This window comes from Anolis carolinensis, chromosome 2 (assembly GCF_035594765.1).
Source record: "Anolis carolinensis isolate JA03-04 chromosome 2, rAnoCar3.1.pri, whole genome shotgun sequence".
Taxonomy (NCBI): domain Eukaryota; kingdom Metazoa; phylum Chordata; class Lepidosauria; order Squamata; family Dactyloidae; genus Anolis; species Anolis carolinensis.
In genome coordinates, this window is record NC_085842.1 from 191,068,568 (window position 1) to 191,085,598 (window position 17,031).

General features: G+C 42.5%; 1 protein-coding gene across 1 annotated transcript in view; it reads left to right on the forward strand.

Moving 5' to 3' along the window:
* The window catches only part of a2ml1 (alpha-2-macroglobulin like 1), a 104,749-nt gene that overhangs the window by 28,851 nt on the left and 58,867 nt on the right, over positions 1-17,031 (forward strand). The window contains exons 10-14 of the mRNA XM_062971387.1: positions 5,870-5,984; positions 8,587-8,696; positions 9,432-9,596; positions 12,805-13,038; positions 15,023-15,086. Of these exons, the coding sequence (XP_062827457.1) occupies positions 5,870-5,984; positions 8,587-8,696; positions 9,432-9,596; positions 12,805-13,038; positions 15,023-15,086 (688 nt within the window). The remainder of the gene's footprint in view (positions 1-5,869; positions 5,985-8,586; positions 8,697-9,431; positions 9,597-12,804; positions 13,039-15,022; positions 15,087-17,031) is intronic.

Below are 17,031 nucleotides of genomic sequence, written 5' to 3' on the forward strand. Positions count from 1 at the left end.
TTCCCTCTTTTGCTGTGGTCATGCCTTCGTGTTGAGGCATGCGTGAAAGAGCATCTGCCAAGACATTCTGCTTCCCTTGGAAAAACTTTAATTGGAAATCGAACCTGCTGAAGTATTGTGCCCATCTAATTTGTTTGGGGGACAATTTTCGAGGAGATTTTAAATACTGGAGGTTCTTATGGTCAGACCAAATTTCAAATGGGATTCCGCTCCCTTCGAGGAAGTGTTGCCAGCATTCTAAGGCTTTTAATATGGCTAATGCCTCTTTTTCCCATATGGGCCAACATTTTTCAGTTTCACTGAACTTCCGGGACAAATATCCACAAGGTTTTAAGTTCCCATTTTGATCCTTTTGCAATAGTACTGCCCCGTATGCACAGTCTGAAGCATCGCAATGGATTATGAAAGGGCTCTTGATATCGGGGTGTTTTAAGATGGGTTCTTCTGTGAAGCATCCTTTTATGGTTTCAAATGCCTTTTGGCATTCTGGCGTCCAACTCAGTTTGGCGCCAGGAGCTTTCACTTTTGCTGTCTCCCCTTTCCCTTTTGTTTTTAAAAGTTCAGTAAGGGGTGCGGTTATTTGCGCGAAGCCTTTTATGAAGGATCTATAAAAATTTGCAAACCCCAGAAACGATTGCAATTGCCTCCTTGTTTGAGGTACTCCCCATTCTTTTACGTCTGATACTTTAGACGGGTCCATAGCTAACCCTTCTGGAGATATCCGATGCCCCAGAAAGTCAATTTGAGTTTTATTAAATTCACATTTGGACAGTTTTGCGTACAGCTTTGCTTCCCTTAGTCTCTGCAAAACTTCCCGGACCAATTCCACGTGCTTTTCTTTATCTTCGCTCACGATCAAGATATCATCAAGAAATATGAATACCCCTCGGTACAACAATGGGTGCAGTATTTCATTTATAAGCTGCATAAAGCAACTGCCGCCATTTTTTAATCCAAATGGCAAAATTTTATATTCAAAATGGCCGAATGCGCAGGAAAATGCAGTTTTCCAAGTATCCTCAGGTTTGATTCTTAATTTATGATATGCTTCAATTAAATCAAGTTTAGTAAATATGCTCCCTTTCTTCAATACGGTAATTAAATCCTTTACTAAAGGCATAGGGTATTTATTGTCCTTAGTAATTGCATTTAAATTTCTATAGTCAATGCACAATCTTAGGGAGTTGTCTTTCTTTCTCCTAAATAACACTGGGGCTCCGAGAGGAGAATTGGATGGCTTAATAAAGCCTCGCGCCAGGTTCTTATCAATATATTTCCTCAATTCCTCCTTCTCCTGAACAGACATGGGATACACTTTTGGTTTCGGTAAGTTTGCTCCTGGGGTTATTTCAATTTCTACTTCTATATTCCTCTTGGGAGGTAATTTACTTGCCTCTTTCTGATTGAAAACATCCACAAAGTCTCTGTATTCCGGTGGCAATAGCTGTGGGTCTATTTCACCTGCTTCATCTCCCTCGTCCTCCTCTCCTGCTATTTTGCTTATCTCCCATTGCGTCTGTTGTTCTTTAAATGCTAGGCTCTTTCCTCTCCAATCTACTTCAGGATTTGCCTGTTCGAGCCATGGGATCCCTAGTATTACGTGGTATGTGGCAATAGGGGCTATCACAAAGGATATTCTTCCTTCCCATTTGCCTATTTTACATGGGACCCCTCGTATTTCCTTAGTAGATACTTCCCCAGCAGCAACTGATCCATCTAGCTGCGAAAATGCAATTGGGGAGTCAAGTAATGTCTGCTGGCATTTCAGTGCTCCTGCTAGTTCCGGAGTTATAATGTTCCTAGAACAACCGCAATCCACGAATGCCCTGCAGGTGGCCCGATTCTCTAGCCCCGATAGGCAGATTGGCACTACTAGCATGCGTTTGTCTCGACTCACCAGCCTTTCCGGAGATTCTGGGGCTCGCACCTCCTCCTCCGCTCGCCTCCCGGCTGCTGGCTTGGGCTTTGAGGGGTTTGGCGGCTCCCCCTTCCGGGCCCAACATTCCGCTGCTCGATGGCCCGTCTTCCCACATACAAAGCATCCCGGCTTGGGTTTGTTGTCATCTCCTTTGAAGGGGATCCCCGGCCTCCCTCCGGGCCTTTCCTGCTTCGTTTCTCCTCGACCTTTCGCCGCCGGTCTTTGCTGGCCGCCGCCGCCCCTGAAACGCTTCACCTGGGCCAGTGTGGATTCGACGCGCCCCGCTAGTTGTATCCAGCCCTGGAGTGTTTCTGGGTCGTCTCTATGCGCCGCCCAACTAAAAACCTCGGGGCGTAGTCCCTCTTTGAATATCTCCACTTTGGTCACTTCAGACCACTCTGGTACCTTTTCCGCGAGATGGAGGAATTCCTCTGCGTACTCGGGCACCGTTTTGTCCCTCTGCTTTATTCCTTTAAGCTGGTCTCGAGCCCTCAATTGCTCTAGCCGGTCTCTGAACCGGTTTTCCAGTGCGGCGAGGAAGCGGGGCACTGACCTCAGGCATGGGTCGCGTCTGGCATGTAGTTGCACATACCAGCTGGCCGCTCCTCTCTTTAGTGTGTTGCTGATGGCCCGAACCATGCTTGCTTCAGAGGGGAATGTGTGTGCGTTGTCTTCTATATATCCTCTGATGCTAATGAGGAAAAAGTTCAGTTCAGATGATTCCCCTCCGTATTCCAGTTTGAGATCTTCCCGCCTTTGCATCCATTCTGCGGCCCGTTGCTGCTGTTTGGGAGGCATGGGGAAGGGTTGCATCGGGCTTCCTTGGACGGCCCCTTTGAACACGCCGCGCCCCACTCCGGCGGCCGTTCTGCGTGGCTCCCGAAATTCTGCCGCTGCTGTCGGCCCTTCTACCCATCCGAATGCGGGCCTCGCTGTAGCCCCCGCACCTCGCCTTCCCTCGTCGTACGGCACATCCTCCTCCCCTTCCTGGATCTCCGGCTCCTCTCCGCCTTCGTCTGCTAATCCACTGGACCCGATCCCTGGCCTCAGTGGTCTTTCCACCCCGACGCCCATTCGGGGGGTTGGAAGTTGGGTAGGAAGTTCTGTTGGAGTTGGCGGCCTCAGAGTTCCCAGAGCTTGCTGGCGCTCCACTTCACGCGCCATTCTGTCTCGGAACTCCAGTTCCTGCCAGTATTCTTCATCCCCCTCGCTCCTCGCCGCCACGGGGCTCTGCGTTGAGGCGCGCTGGCCCCTCTGGCTCCAATCTTCCTCCTTACGTGGCTCTGTCTCGGCGCCATATCGGGTGGGCTCCTTCTGGAGATTCTCTTCCAATAGTGGCACCAACCTCCCCACGGTTTCCGACAGCCTGGATAAATTCGTTTCTAGGATGGATAACCGCAGGGCCACGGTCTCCGGCATGCTTCCTCCAGATCCCCAACTGGTTTCTGCCGCCGCCGAAACGCTTCTTCCTCCTCTGGGAATCCTCTGGGTCACGCCGTTTGGCCTGGGGTACCCCGTAGAGGAAGCTATGGCTTGCAGCGTCTCTTCCCCCAACGGCCGGGCCCCTGGCAAAGGCCTCTCTGCTCCATTTGGGCTTTGATCTCCTTCTCCACTCATTATCACTTCACTGCGAATTCGCAGGAGGGTGAGAACGGGATTCTCGACTTAAATGTCGTGCTTACTTCAAAGGACCAGTCTGAACGCGGATCAGAGATAGCTGCTCTCAAATCCAATCTTTATTGAAGAATACATGACTTTGGAAAAGTCGAGAATGACCTAATGTTTACATACACTCATTTTTATCACCTCTGATGCAACGTAACACCACACGCAAATATCATCATCAAACCCCACCCCTTTGTCTCACATTTCTACTATTCCCACACACTATACCAATTATGATTGTTTATACTTTCAACCCTGAGTTCCCAGGCTCATTATATCTTCTCCCGCCAGGTGCTTTCAGGGTTATTTATGTTATGACTCCAAGTCCAGGGCTTGGAAATTCAGCCCTGGGACTTGGTTCCATGACAATTATTACATTTATTATTTTACTTTATTACTGTTGTTACTTTTACATTTATTTTACTCTATTTTTATTATTTTTATTAATACATTTATTATTTTACTCTATTTATTATTACATTATTTTACTGCATTTATTATTATTATTATTATTACACTTATTATTACACTTATTATTTCACTCTATTATTATTAAAAGGATACATAAGCACATTTACATTGAAGAAGATGAAAATAATGATTTAATCAGAGTTGAACAATCATATCTTAAATTACAGTTTGTTGTAAAGATTCAAAAACATTTAAACTACTGATGCCTCAATTAATGTAATTTTATTGCTATCTCGGTTTATAGTGGAGTCAATGTTTTCCCAGTTTTTTGGGGTAAAATTAGGTGCCTCAGCTTATATTCGGGTTGGCTTATACTCGAGTATATACGGTATGTTTTAATGTTTGATTTTAATTGTAATTTTTATTTTTGGAGTTTGTTTGTTGAGTATCGAATTGCTGCCAGTTGTGAGTCCCCTTCGGGGTGAGAAGGATGGAATATAAGTCTGGGAAATAATAATAAAATAATCATCATGTTCAGAGCTCCTACTTCCTATCGTGCGTTACTCCCACGGTTCCAGCTGAAAAGCAGATGGGATGGGAACCATCAGAGTTTCCCATCCTGTTTCACTGCTTGTCCCCATCAGTCTCCTTTATCTATCATATCGGGTTTGGAGAAGAGCATCCCATGGAAAGAAGTGGTGTCAATCTCCTTTAATGTAAGGAGTCTCGGGCAGGGCAAGAAATCGCTTGTCTTTAAAATATTGTAGTTTTCCCTAATTTTTTTAATAAAGTAATATGGACTGTGTGATGAATGTAAGATGAATGTATTGCCAGCTTTTAAGTTTCCATGTGTGAGTGTGATGGGGAGGCAGAACTCTAAACGGGATGGCTGATGATCTAGAGGGACAAATCTCTATGCTAAAAGGATGGTCACCTATGCTTTCCCATCTCAATGTGATTTTTTTGAGAAACTGAGAGTCGCTTCTTGTATGAGAGAATTGGCCATCTGCAAGGATGTTGCCCAGGGGACTCCCAGATGTTTGATGTTTTACCATCCTGCAGAAGGCTTCTCTCATCACACATGGGGAGCTGGAGCTGACAGAGAGAGCTCACCCACTCTTTTCCTAGATTTGAACCGCCAACCTGTTGGTCAGCAGTCCTGCCAGCACAAAGGTTTAACCCATTGTACCATCGGGGACAGGGCCCCCTGGTGGCACAGTGCGTTAAAACGCTGAGCTGCTGAACTTGTGGACCAAAAGGTGCCAGGTTCAAATCCCGGAAGCGGAATGAGCGCCTGCTGTTAGCCCCAGCTCCTGCCAACCAAGCAGTTTGAAAACATGCAAATGTGAGTAGATCAATAGGTACCGCTCCGGCGGGAAGGTAACGGCACTCCATGTAGTCATGCCGGCCACATGACCTGGAGATGTCTATGGACAACGCCGACTCTTCAGCTTAAAAATGGGGATGAGCACCAACCCCCAGAGTCGGTCACGACTGGACTTAACATCAGGGGAAACCTTTACCTTACCTTTACCATCGGGGACTCCTATCTCAATGTGATGAGATTGCAAGTTTATTAAGCTATTGTACATTATCTTGAATCCAAAACTTGGGAGAAAAAAAACATATAGATTGTGAGGATGATGACATTCCCTAGGTGATTTTTTTTCTTTGTGGTAAATCATGAGAATTCTTGTTATAAGTGTTTATTCTGCACAGAAATTAAATGTTACATGCTGCTCAAAAATAAATTCTGTAACAGATGCAAGATCTTCACACCTGAGTAATACACTGTTAATAGTTAATCTGTAGAAAAATAAAGTAGAGTTTCTTAATCTATATTACAAATGTAATATATCTTCTCTGTATTCTCAGACAGATAAAACTGGCTATGCTTCCTTTACTATTAATGCAACAGATCTGAATTTGGCTCAAAAAGGGTACAGCACTCAGGTTGCTCTCTCTGCAGAACTGGAGGAGGATGGAACAGGTACAAGGAAGATTGCTGTTTTTAAATTGTTTTAGATTTTAGTGTCTTTTGGAAGCCGCTCTGAGCCCTAGAGGAGTGGCGGCATATAAGTTCGAAGAATAAATAAATAAATAAATAAAAAAGGAATGGGAAGATGCAATGTTTTGGTTTTGTTAACTGTGCCCTTTGGGGACAGTCTCTATTGTATGGTGTTGTGTGACCACAGTCATGCATTTCCTCATATAGTCCCTGATCATACTGATCCTGGGATTGTGCGATGTAGTTTGAGCACTTCTATGATGGTGCACTGTCCTCTCCCCTTGCAGAAAAAAAATCCACGACACTTTGCTATCACCTTAAAAATATTTTTTAAAAAACAAAAAACGAAGTAGTGGAAGCAGCACAGCAGGCAGGCCAAGGCATTGTTCTTGCTTGATGCCAGTGGCTTTGTGACAGGAGTTGCCATAATACCACGAGCTCCGTACAGGGAGAGATCCACTCCCATGTTGTGGCAGCTCCACTGGCTGCCGGTCTGCTTCCAGGCTAAACACAAAGTGCTGGTTATTACCTTTAAAGCCCTAAACAGCTCAAGTCCAGGCTACTTGACTGATCACATCTCCTCTTACAAATCAGCCTAGGCACTGTGGTCAACAGAGGAGGCCCTTCTCTCGGGCTCACCCTCATCTCAAGTACAACTGGTGGAAATGAGAGAGAGGGCCACCTCTGGAACTCCCTTCCTAAAAAAATAAAGCTTCTCCCCTCCCTCCTCTCCTTCAAAAAACAACTGAAGACCCACTTCTGCTCACTAGCATACGGAGAGAAGAAAGTTTAGACAATGAGTGACTACTTCCAGATCCTGGTTGAGAACTACTTTGTATCTGGTCTCTGCCAGTCTATGTTAGCCCAATTTACCACCATAGGCCTCACAACCAACCCAAACAACTTTATGAACTCTTGTTAGCTTCTGTAAATTAATGTGGATTTTTTCCCCCACATTTTATGTCATTATATAATTTTTTGTCTGATAATGTTGGTTTAATTTATTGATGTTAGGTTTAATTGACTGATGTTAGGTTTAATTTGATGTTAGGTTTTAATTGCTGTTTTCATATATGAGGTTTTTCTGGGATTCTATGTTCGTTTTTGTGAAGGCATTGAATGTTTGCCATTGTAAGTTGGAATCCGCCCTGAGTCCCATTGGGGAGATAGAGCAGAATAGAAATAAAGTTTTATTATTATTATTAGTAGTAGTAGTAGTGAAATGGCAGACAAAGGTTTGAGGTAATGAGACAAAGAGAGTTCCGGTGGCTGTAGAAAAAAGATGTTTATTCTCAGTGGCCAGAGAGAATAAGCAATAAGAAAAAGGACCTTCTCCTGTAATCACGAAAGCGAAGGTGGAGAACAAAGAAACACAGATCCTTATACACTATTTTTGCCTTCCTCTATCTACGTCAGATAGGTATTATCCATCACCAATTAGTGTCAAAAAAGTCTTACTTTGCACTTTACTAAAAGCTACTTTTGCATTTCCCTAAAATATAGACTACTTTCAAGACCTCTGACCCTCCATTAGGCCTTATCTCTGGAATTCTCATCTAGGCTCTCAGGGAACCATTAATTAAGGAATTCCTCCCTACCTTAGCTTGTCAGAGAGAGTCATTAGTACTCCTACATGGCACCAGGTCTTATCTTGACATTCCCCAAAAGCCTTAATTTGTCTCTTGTCCATTAGCTTATCTATTCTTGTTGACACTTAACATATGTCTCTGGCCCTCAGGGTGAACTTTGGTCTTCTGCTTATGGGGAGACAGTTATTTGCTGAGCAGAGTGTATTTTGGGGCTATATGCACACAGTCTGCTTGTGATTACATTTTTCCTATTTCTTCTAATATGATTACATTCAATATATAATTTCCAATACAAGTATTATATTTTCCCAATACACCTTCATCAGTAGTAGTAGTGGTCTCTATCCCAGGTACGGAAATGCTACAGAACAGCGTCTTCCATGCAATAATGTCCTCAGTCTATCAATCTGGAATGTAGTCTTTTCCTACTGATCTCCACTTAATAAAGTCTCATAGTCTTTTCTAATGAACAATCTCTTTTCATGAAATTGTCAAAATGCCTAGTCTTTGCTTTGAGTGTCATTTGAGTTGCTTGGTTGATGGTGGCAAATGGCTTTCAATTAACAGTGGCAGTATCAATTATAACATATGGCTCAGGATGAAATTGACAGACCCGGTTTTGGATTCGGAAAGCGCCTAAATATTTATTTATATGTGTATTTATGAATGTTTTTAATGCAATTTAATTTTAAATCAAGTTGAAATATTATTGTAACTGTTATATATGTGTTTTATATTGTAAGCTGCCCCGAGTCCCCATACTAGGTGAGAAGGGCAGGGTAGAAATGCTGTAATAAATAAATAAATAATTTTAACCTAGGATCTACAGTATATTTAGCTATGGATATATTCAGTCCATTTTCTAGAGTTTGCTTAAGAAGATTCTTGAAAGAAGGATAACCTTGTGTGCCATGTTTTTATAGTGATCTTTTTCTATATTGGACTGAGTCAGAATTTCACTGTCACTCACCACAACAACCCCTTTTTCTCTGCAGGAGTGACACTCTCGGGACAGAAGCATATCAATGTTGTCACCAGAGCAATTAAAGTACAGTTCATTGATCTCAATCCACACTACAAACATGGATTTCCATACAAAGGAAAGGTCAGATCCTAATCACTTCACACAATCTCTCTGTCCAATGGAGTGCAGAATTGTTATCACACTATCTTTAAGCTTGGTCCTTAAGCAGTCAGGGCATTTATGTTTATATTTCTGTGTTAAAGGCACTAGAATCATAGAGTTGGAAGAGACCACATGGGCCATCTAACCCAACCCCCTGCCATGCAGGAAAAGCACAATCAAAATATCCTGACAGATGGCCATCCAGCCTCTGTTTAAAAGTTTCCGAAGAAGAAGCTTCCACCACATTCCTATTTAGGGTCCCATTTCATGTTAGGATAGTAAAAAGTGTTTGATTAGGAGGGATATCCAGTAAGGTTGAAAGGCTCACTTTGAGCATTTTTCAACATATAAAGGCAAAAAATAAACGTGCATTATATTTGTCCTGGTATTTTTTTATTCTCATAATTGGAGAGATTTTACAAATCACGTTCATTTTTTCCAGGTAAAGAAATTTGGGGCATATCTGGTAAATTTCATTAAATATATAACAATCACTTGTTGCTCAGTATGTAGAATTGTTACATTGACCAAGAGGTAATCCTGAAAAATAAGCTATGAAATCAGAAATGCAGAAATGAAAACAGTGTTTCCTAAAAGTAGGTGCTTTTGATGGAGCTGTTATACATCCTAGCAGGGCTTTTCACCATTTCCATACATATTAACTCTTATTTAAGGTATTGATTTAATGTATTGATTCTGATTTTATTCCTATAGATGAAATTTACTGTCAATGGGGCCCCCTTCAAGAATGAGACTGTTTATCTTACTACTGATGTCAATGATGTGGATAGACACCTTGTTTACATCACAGATGACAACGGAGAAGTTCATTTCTCCTTAGATACAACTGAATGGAAAGATTTTCCAGTTGCATTGCGGGTAAGTCTTGCACCAGTTGGTAAGGAGATACCATAACAAGCTGTAGAGAAACATTATTAGAGAAATCCTTTTTTTCTTAAAAATATTTGTGTATAGTCAAATACAGGCCAGCTCCTTGAGAAATCAGAAAACATTTTCTGATATGAGAAAAAGGAATTTTTATCTTCTGCAAAAACAAGTATGTTTATGAGGGGGACAGAGAAGCAAGTAGGGAGATAAAACATAATCATCATCATCATCACCACCATCATCTATATTTGTATATCGCCCTATCTCCCCAAAGGGACTCAGGGTGGTTTCCAACATGCAAGGCAAACATTCAATTGCCAGAAAGAAACCATACAGACAATAAACAAAATAAACACATTCAACAAAATAGCACAACATAATTACTTTGTTAAAGGTTAAGATAAAGGTTTTCCCCTGACATTAAATCTAGTTGTGTCCAACTCTGGGGGGTTGGTGCTCATCCCCATTTCTAAGCTGAAGCGTTAGCTTTGTCCAAGGTCATGTGGCCGGCATGACTGCATGGAGCACCGTTTCCTTCCTGCCGGAGTGGTACCTATTGATCTACTCACATTGGCCGAAGCTGGGGCTAACAACAAGAGCTCACTCCGCTCTCTGGATTCGAACCAGTGACCTTTCGGTCAGCAAGTTCAGCGGTTTAACCCGCTGCACCACACTAAAAGTAAAAAAATATATATTTTAAAAACTTATCTCATTTTAGCTCCATCAGTAAAAGGTTCTACAAACCAATGGCCAGGATTACAAGATGAACATGGCTAACTATAAAAGGGCTGGGCCAGGGATAGTGTAACAACATATTATAGGGACGGGGAAGTGGCTAAAGTGCAGGACAGAGTGCTATCTGGATTAACTAGAGACTGGGCCTAGGGACTAATCATTCTCGAAAATTTGCTGGAACATCCAGGTTTTCAAGTCCCTATGAAAGAAGAGCAGTGTGGGAGCTTGTCTAATTCCCCTCGGGAGGGTGTTCCAGAGACCGGGGGGGGGGCACCACCAACAAGGCCCTCTCCTTCATCACCATCAACCATGCTTGTGATGATGTGGAAAAGAAGACAGCCTCCTCGGCAGATCTTAGAAACAGCGCCGATTCATAGGGGGAGATGCGATCTCGAAGATAGGTAGGGCCCGAACCATTTAGCGCTTTGTAGGTCAAAACCTGCACCTTGAGTTGGAACCGGCAGCCAGTGCAGCTACTTTAATAGGGCGTCGTACATTCCCTATAATTAGCTCCAGTTAGAAGCCTAGCTGCCGACCTTTGTACTAGCTGCAGTTTCCGAGTCGTCTTCAAAGGCAGCCTCACGTAGAGTGCATTGCAATAATCCAATCTGGATGTTACCAAGGCATGGACCACCGTAGCCAAGTCAGGCTTCTCGAGGTATGGCTGCAGCTGGCTCACAAGCTTTAATTGTCCAAACGCTCTCCTGGCCACCACCAACACTTGGGCACCAAGCGTCAGTGCGTCAGTACTTAGTCCAGGAGGACCCCAAAACTGCGGACCTGCATCCTCAGGGGGAATGTAACCCCATCAAGCACAGGTTGCCGTCCAATAACCTGATCGGCCTAACAATTGACCAGGAGGACCTCTGTCTTGTCAGGATTAAGCTTCAATTTGTTAATCCTCATCCAGTCCATCACAACTGCCAGGCACTGGTTCAGGATCCAGTAAAACATAATAAAAATTGGGGGGAAATGTAATAAAAAGTACCAATAGTTACTGTGCCTGGACCTCTGTAGAATTACATGCTGGCAATTAGCAAGCATGGAAGGATTGCCAACTCTAACACACAGGAGAAAGTTAAGATTTTGATCCATGAGGCAATGACCTTGCAGATCGCCCTGGAATGAAAGCAAAGTGTGGCATGTATTGTAGAGCTTCCGCTGGTTGAATTAGTATTAACTATACAATTAATTGTATTTCATGCTAGACCTTATATATTTGTGAAATGGCAAACAAAGGTTTGGGGTAATGAGACAAAGAGTGTTCCGGTGGCTGTAGAAAAAAACGTTTATTCTCAGTGGCCAGAGAGAATATAGACCCTCCTGTCTCCAGGAAAAAAGGGTACTGAACAAAGAAACACAGGTTCTTATATACTATTTTGCATTCATCTATTTACGTCATAGAGGCATTATCGATCACCAATTAGTGTCAAAAAAGTCTTACTTGGCACTTTACTAAAAGCTACTTTTGCATTTCCCTAAAATATAGACTACTTTCAAGACCTCTGACCCTCCATTAGGCCTTATCTCTGGATCCATTAATTAAGGAATTCCTCCCTACCTTAGCTTGTCAGAGAGAGAGTCATAGTACTCCTACATGGTGCCAGGTCTTATCTTGACATCCCAAAAAGCCTTAATTTGTCTTTTGTCCATTAGCTTATCTATTCTTGTTGACACTTAACATATATCTCTGGCCCTCAGGGTGAACTTTGGTCCTGCTTATGGGGAGACAGTTATTTGCTGAGCAGAGTGTATTTTGGGGCTATATGCACACAGTGTGCTTGTGATTACATTTTTCCTATTTCTTCTAATATGATTACATTCAATATATAGTTTCCAATACAAGTATTATATTTTCCCAATACACCTTCATCATTTGTAAAACTGATAAACATTTTACATTACTTGTAAATTGTTTCCTCATTACCACATGTAAGTTCCATCAGGAAGATTGCAGTTTATCTCACATGACCTCCCACTATCTCAGTTTGGCACCAGCAGTTTCAATTAGTTGTTCCACATTTTTAGTGGCTTTTAAAAGGTTCCAGTTTCTATCACTCACTTCCTCCCATTTCCTCTCTTCAGCTTCGGTTTACAAATCGGGTTCACAAAGTAATAATCTGCACACATATAACTCAGCAGGGAGAAAGGGATTGATTTCCACCTTTCCCAGTTGGCTCAGGCAAAAGCAAACTGCTGCAACCTCTTCTGGTTTGTCTGTTCTTCCTCATTAGTAACTTTTGCTATTTTCATCAAACTGTAAATGTTGCCAAGCTATCCTTATGCCAATTTTAACCTGTAAAATGTTGGGCAGAGGGTATGAGCTCAACTTCACTATCTTAACTCATGTTAGCAGAGAACCTCCTTTGAATTTTCTATGTTTTTTACCTGCAATGCATCCGCCAGAAACCAAACACCTTTAACCCACTGGTTGTTTCTGAACTTTTCACATCTTTTTTTCCAGGGCAGAGCATCTCTTTTTAATGTGACCCAGTATGATGCATCCGACCTTATGACAATATTTAATGAAGATTTCAAGTGGGTGAAGCCTTTCTACTCAGAAAGTAACAGCTTTCTCGAGATCCGCCAGGTAGAAGAAGAGCTGCCCTGTGGGAAGGACCAGGAAGTACTGGTGGATTACATCCTTGATCGGAAAGAGCTGGATCCAGAGGCTGACCATGTAGATTTCTATTATTTGGTGAGTATCTAGCACTCCAGGTTTGCTTTGAAGGAAAAGTGGCTATAGAGCAAAAAGGAAAAGGGGGAAGAAAATGAAAGAGAGAACAGGAAAAATGCAAGGTAGATCAAAGCATGAAAGGGAGGAGAACTAAATGGGGGATGTTCTGTGTGTCTGTGCACTGCCAGAAAAAGAATATTCATGGAACTATAGGCCAGTGATCCTGATCTAACTATCTTGAAAAGCATTAGAAAGGAAATGCTGCAGAGGGGATGCTAAGGTGTCATTAATCTGAATTTCAGCACAGCATATGAGAAAACCGTCTGTGATATTTTGATTAGCAAAATGATTTAAGTGTAGAATAGAGGGGAACACAGTCAGTTGGATCCATCATTGGAGAAAAATCATATTCAAGACTCATCATCAATAGCTGTGCTTCTGGCTGATGGGGAGTTTCAGTGGAATGCCTTAAGGTTCTGTCCTAGGATTGACACTCAATATTTTTGTCAGTGGCTTAGAGGGTGGGTTAGAGGGAATTGCTGTCAAGTCTGTGTATGATAAAAATAATAATGATGAATCCCTGAAAGGTAGGTAACACATGGAAAAATTGGGAAAGAATTCAAAAGGGCCTTGATAAACCGAATAAATTTGCACTGAAACTAATACAGTAGAGTCTCACTTATCCAAGCCTCTGGATTATCCAAGCCATTTTTGTAGTCAATGTTTTCAATATATCGTGATATTTTGGTGCTAAATTCATAAATACAGTAGTTACAACATAAAATTACTGTGTATTGAACTACTTTTTCTGTCAAATTTGTTGTATAACATGATGTTTTGGTGCTTGATTTGTAAAATCATAACCTAATTTGATGTTTAATAGGCTTTTCCTTAATCCCTCTTTATTATCCAAGATATTCACTTATCCAAGCTTCTGCCGGCCCGTTCAGCTTGGATAAGTGAGACTCTACTGTAGAATGAGATTTACCAGAAGCAAATGAAAAAGTCTACTTGTAGCTTACAAACACCAAATCCACACTTATGGGATGGAAGAGACTTGGCTTAGCAGCTTTACATGTAAAAATGTAATCCTGCTGGGGTTGGGGTTGCTGGTAATCAGTTAGTCGTGTTGCACTATTCTACGATGAGGCTTTCCAGTTCAAAAGAAATTAATGAGCATTAAATACAGAAATGACCAGAGTCCCCAGTGGCACAGGAGAAAAAACTCCTGGGCTGCTGAACTTGCTGACTGAAAGGTCGGCAGTTCGCATCCAGGGAATGGGGTAAGCTACCGCTGTTAGCCCCAGCTTCTACCAACCTAGCAGTTCGAAAACATGCAAGTGTCAGTAGATCAATAGGTACCGCTCTGGCGGGAAGGAAACGGTGCTCCATGCAGTCATGCCGGCCACATGACCTTGGAGGTGTCTACGGACAATGTCGGCTCTTCGGCTTAGAAATGGAGATGAGCACCAACCCTCAAAGTTGGACACAACTAGACTTAATGTCAGGGGAAAACCTTTACCTTTACTAAAACATAAATGTGTGGGAGAGTGCCTGATTGCAGCCTGAGTTCAGTGGGTCCTTCATATCTCCTGGGGTTTGATTTCAGGATCCTACATGGATCCTGTGGAAACAGAATGAAATGGAATGAAAGGTTTGTTTTTTGAATATAAAGTGGATGGTTGAAGCCTTGTGTAGCTATATCCAGAGGGGAAAAGGAAAACAGAGGGAGGTAGTCAGTGAAGTCATCATCCCTGCCAGTCAAAACATGTGAACATGTGAGACCTGGCTATACTATACACTGCCATGCATTCCTGCCCGTAAAGCTCAAGATAGTTCAGGTGGTAAGGATGGACATGAGATCTTCTATTGCAAACCCCTCTAATTCTAAGCTTTCTCTCTCCCACAATAGTCCTACATTTATAGATTATTCTAACAGTTATTTTGTTTGATAATGCTAGTGTTCATGTGTATATATTCCCCTTTGTCCTGTGTCTCCCTGCAGGTTGTATCGAAAGACAGGATTGTCTCCACTGGACAGAAGCAAGTGCAGGTTGGCAAAGATGAGAGTAAGTAGCAAGAACCATGTTGAACTTTCAGTTCAGCCATATGGGATGGGCTTGGTGGGATTGTCTGTATATGTATATGTATATACATATATATGTACAGTATATGTACAGTGTACATATATACATATATATGTACACTTATCCAACATAAACGGGCCGGCAGAACATTGGATAAGCAAATATGTTGGATAATGAGGAGGGATTAAAAAAAAAGCCTATTAAACATCAAATTAGGCTATGATTTTACAAATTAAGCACCAAAACATCATGTTATACATACAACAAATTTGACAGAAAAGGTAGTTCAATACGCAGTAATGCTAAGTAGTAATTACTGTATTTACGAATTTAGCACCAAAATATCACGATGTATTGAAAACATTGACTACAAAAATGCGTTGGATAATCCAGAACGTTGGATAAGCGAATGTTGGATAAGTGAGACTCTACTGTATATGTGCCCCTTGTGGCACAGTGTGTTAAAGCGCTGAGCTGCTGAACTTGCGGACCGAAAGATGCCAGGTTCAAATCCCGGGAGCGGAATGAGCGCCCGCTGTTAGCCCCAGCTCCTGCCAACCTAGCAGTTCGAAAACATGCAAATGAGAGTAGATTAATAGGTACTGCTACGGCGGGAAGGTAACGGTGCTCCATGCAGTCATGCCGGCCACATGACCTGGAGATGTCTATGCACAACGCCGGCTCTTTGGCTTAGAAATGGAGATGAGCACCAACCCCCAGAGTCGATCACTTTACCTTTATAATAATAATAATAATAAAACTTTATTTATACCCCGCCACCATCTCCCCAACGGGGACTCGGGGCGGCTAACATGGGGCCATGCCCAGAGCAATACAATATAACAAAATATAAAACAACATAACATAGCACCATTAAAAATACAATAAATGCATCAACATCAAGAAATAAAAAAAAAAAAACAGTAAAACAAGGGCAGGCCACGTGAACACAAAGATAAAACCTGGGGTGAGAGGAACATAGGGGTACTCCACTGCGGGCAGGGACATATGGAAGTGGGGTAATCTAGAGGATAGATGTTCGGGGTGGGAGTAACACAGAAATAACAAAAGTTACCAAAGGCACAGCGGAAGAGCCATGTTTTCAAGTCTTTCCTAAAAGCTAACAGCGTGGGAGTTTGCCTAATTTCAGTAGGTAGTGAGTTCCACAATCGGGGGGCCACAGCAGAAAAGGCCCTCTCCCTTGTACTCACAAGGCGGGCCTGGGATAAAGACAGTGGTGCTAAAAGGGCCTCCCCGGATGATCGTAAAGATCGGGCAGGTTTATGAAAGGAAATACAGTCACGGAGGTAGGTGGGTCCCAAACCGTCTATGATTTATATGTCTATGATTCTAAATACATATAACCAAATAACACAGAGCAGATTATTTTTCTTCTCTTTACATACATAATATTTTTGCTATCAACAACAAATATGTTGAAAAAAATAGAAGATGCTGAAAAAACTCAAAAAACAGAAAGAAGAAAAGAAAGGAGGGAAAGCTGAGGTTATGATAAATCTAAAGCAGCTATTTACCAAAACGTACCGTATATACTCGACTATAAGCTTTCAGCCCTTTTTTCAGGCTTTCTGTTTGTGGTTCACCTACACATTCATGTGTCTTTTTCTCTCTGTGTGTTTTCTTTATTGGGGAGTGTCTGCTTGTGTGCCTCAGTGTGTGTGAATGCATCAATGTGCTTGTGAGTCTTTTTCTGTCTCCTCTCTGTCTGAGGAAGGTATGTGTGGTGCGAGAGGGAAGGAAAGAAAGGCATATGCCTTTCCCTCCTCCCTCACCTCATACGCACCTTTCCTGCTGCCGCCGAGGAAGGAACACATGGGGCAAGGGAGGAGGGAAAAGCGCACACCTTTCCCTCCTTCTGTCTCGCCCGGTGTGCGCCTTCCTCCACAGTGAAGGAGGAGTCGTGGCA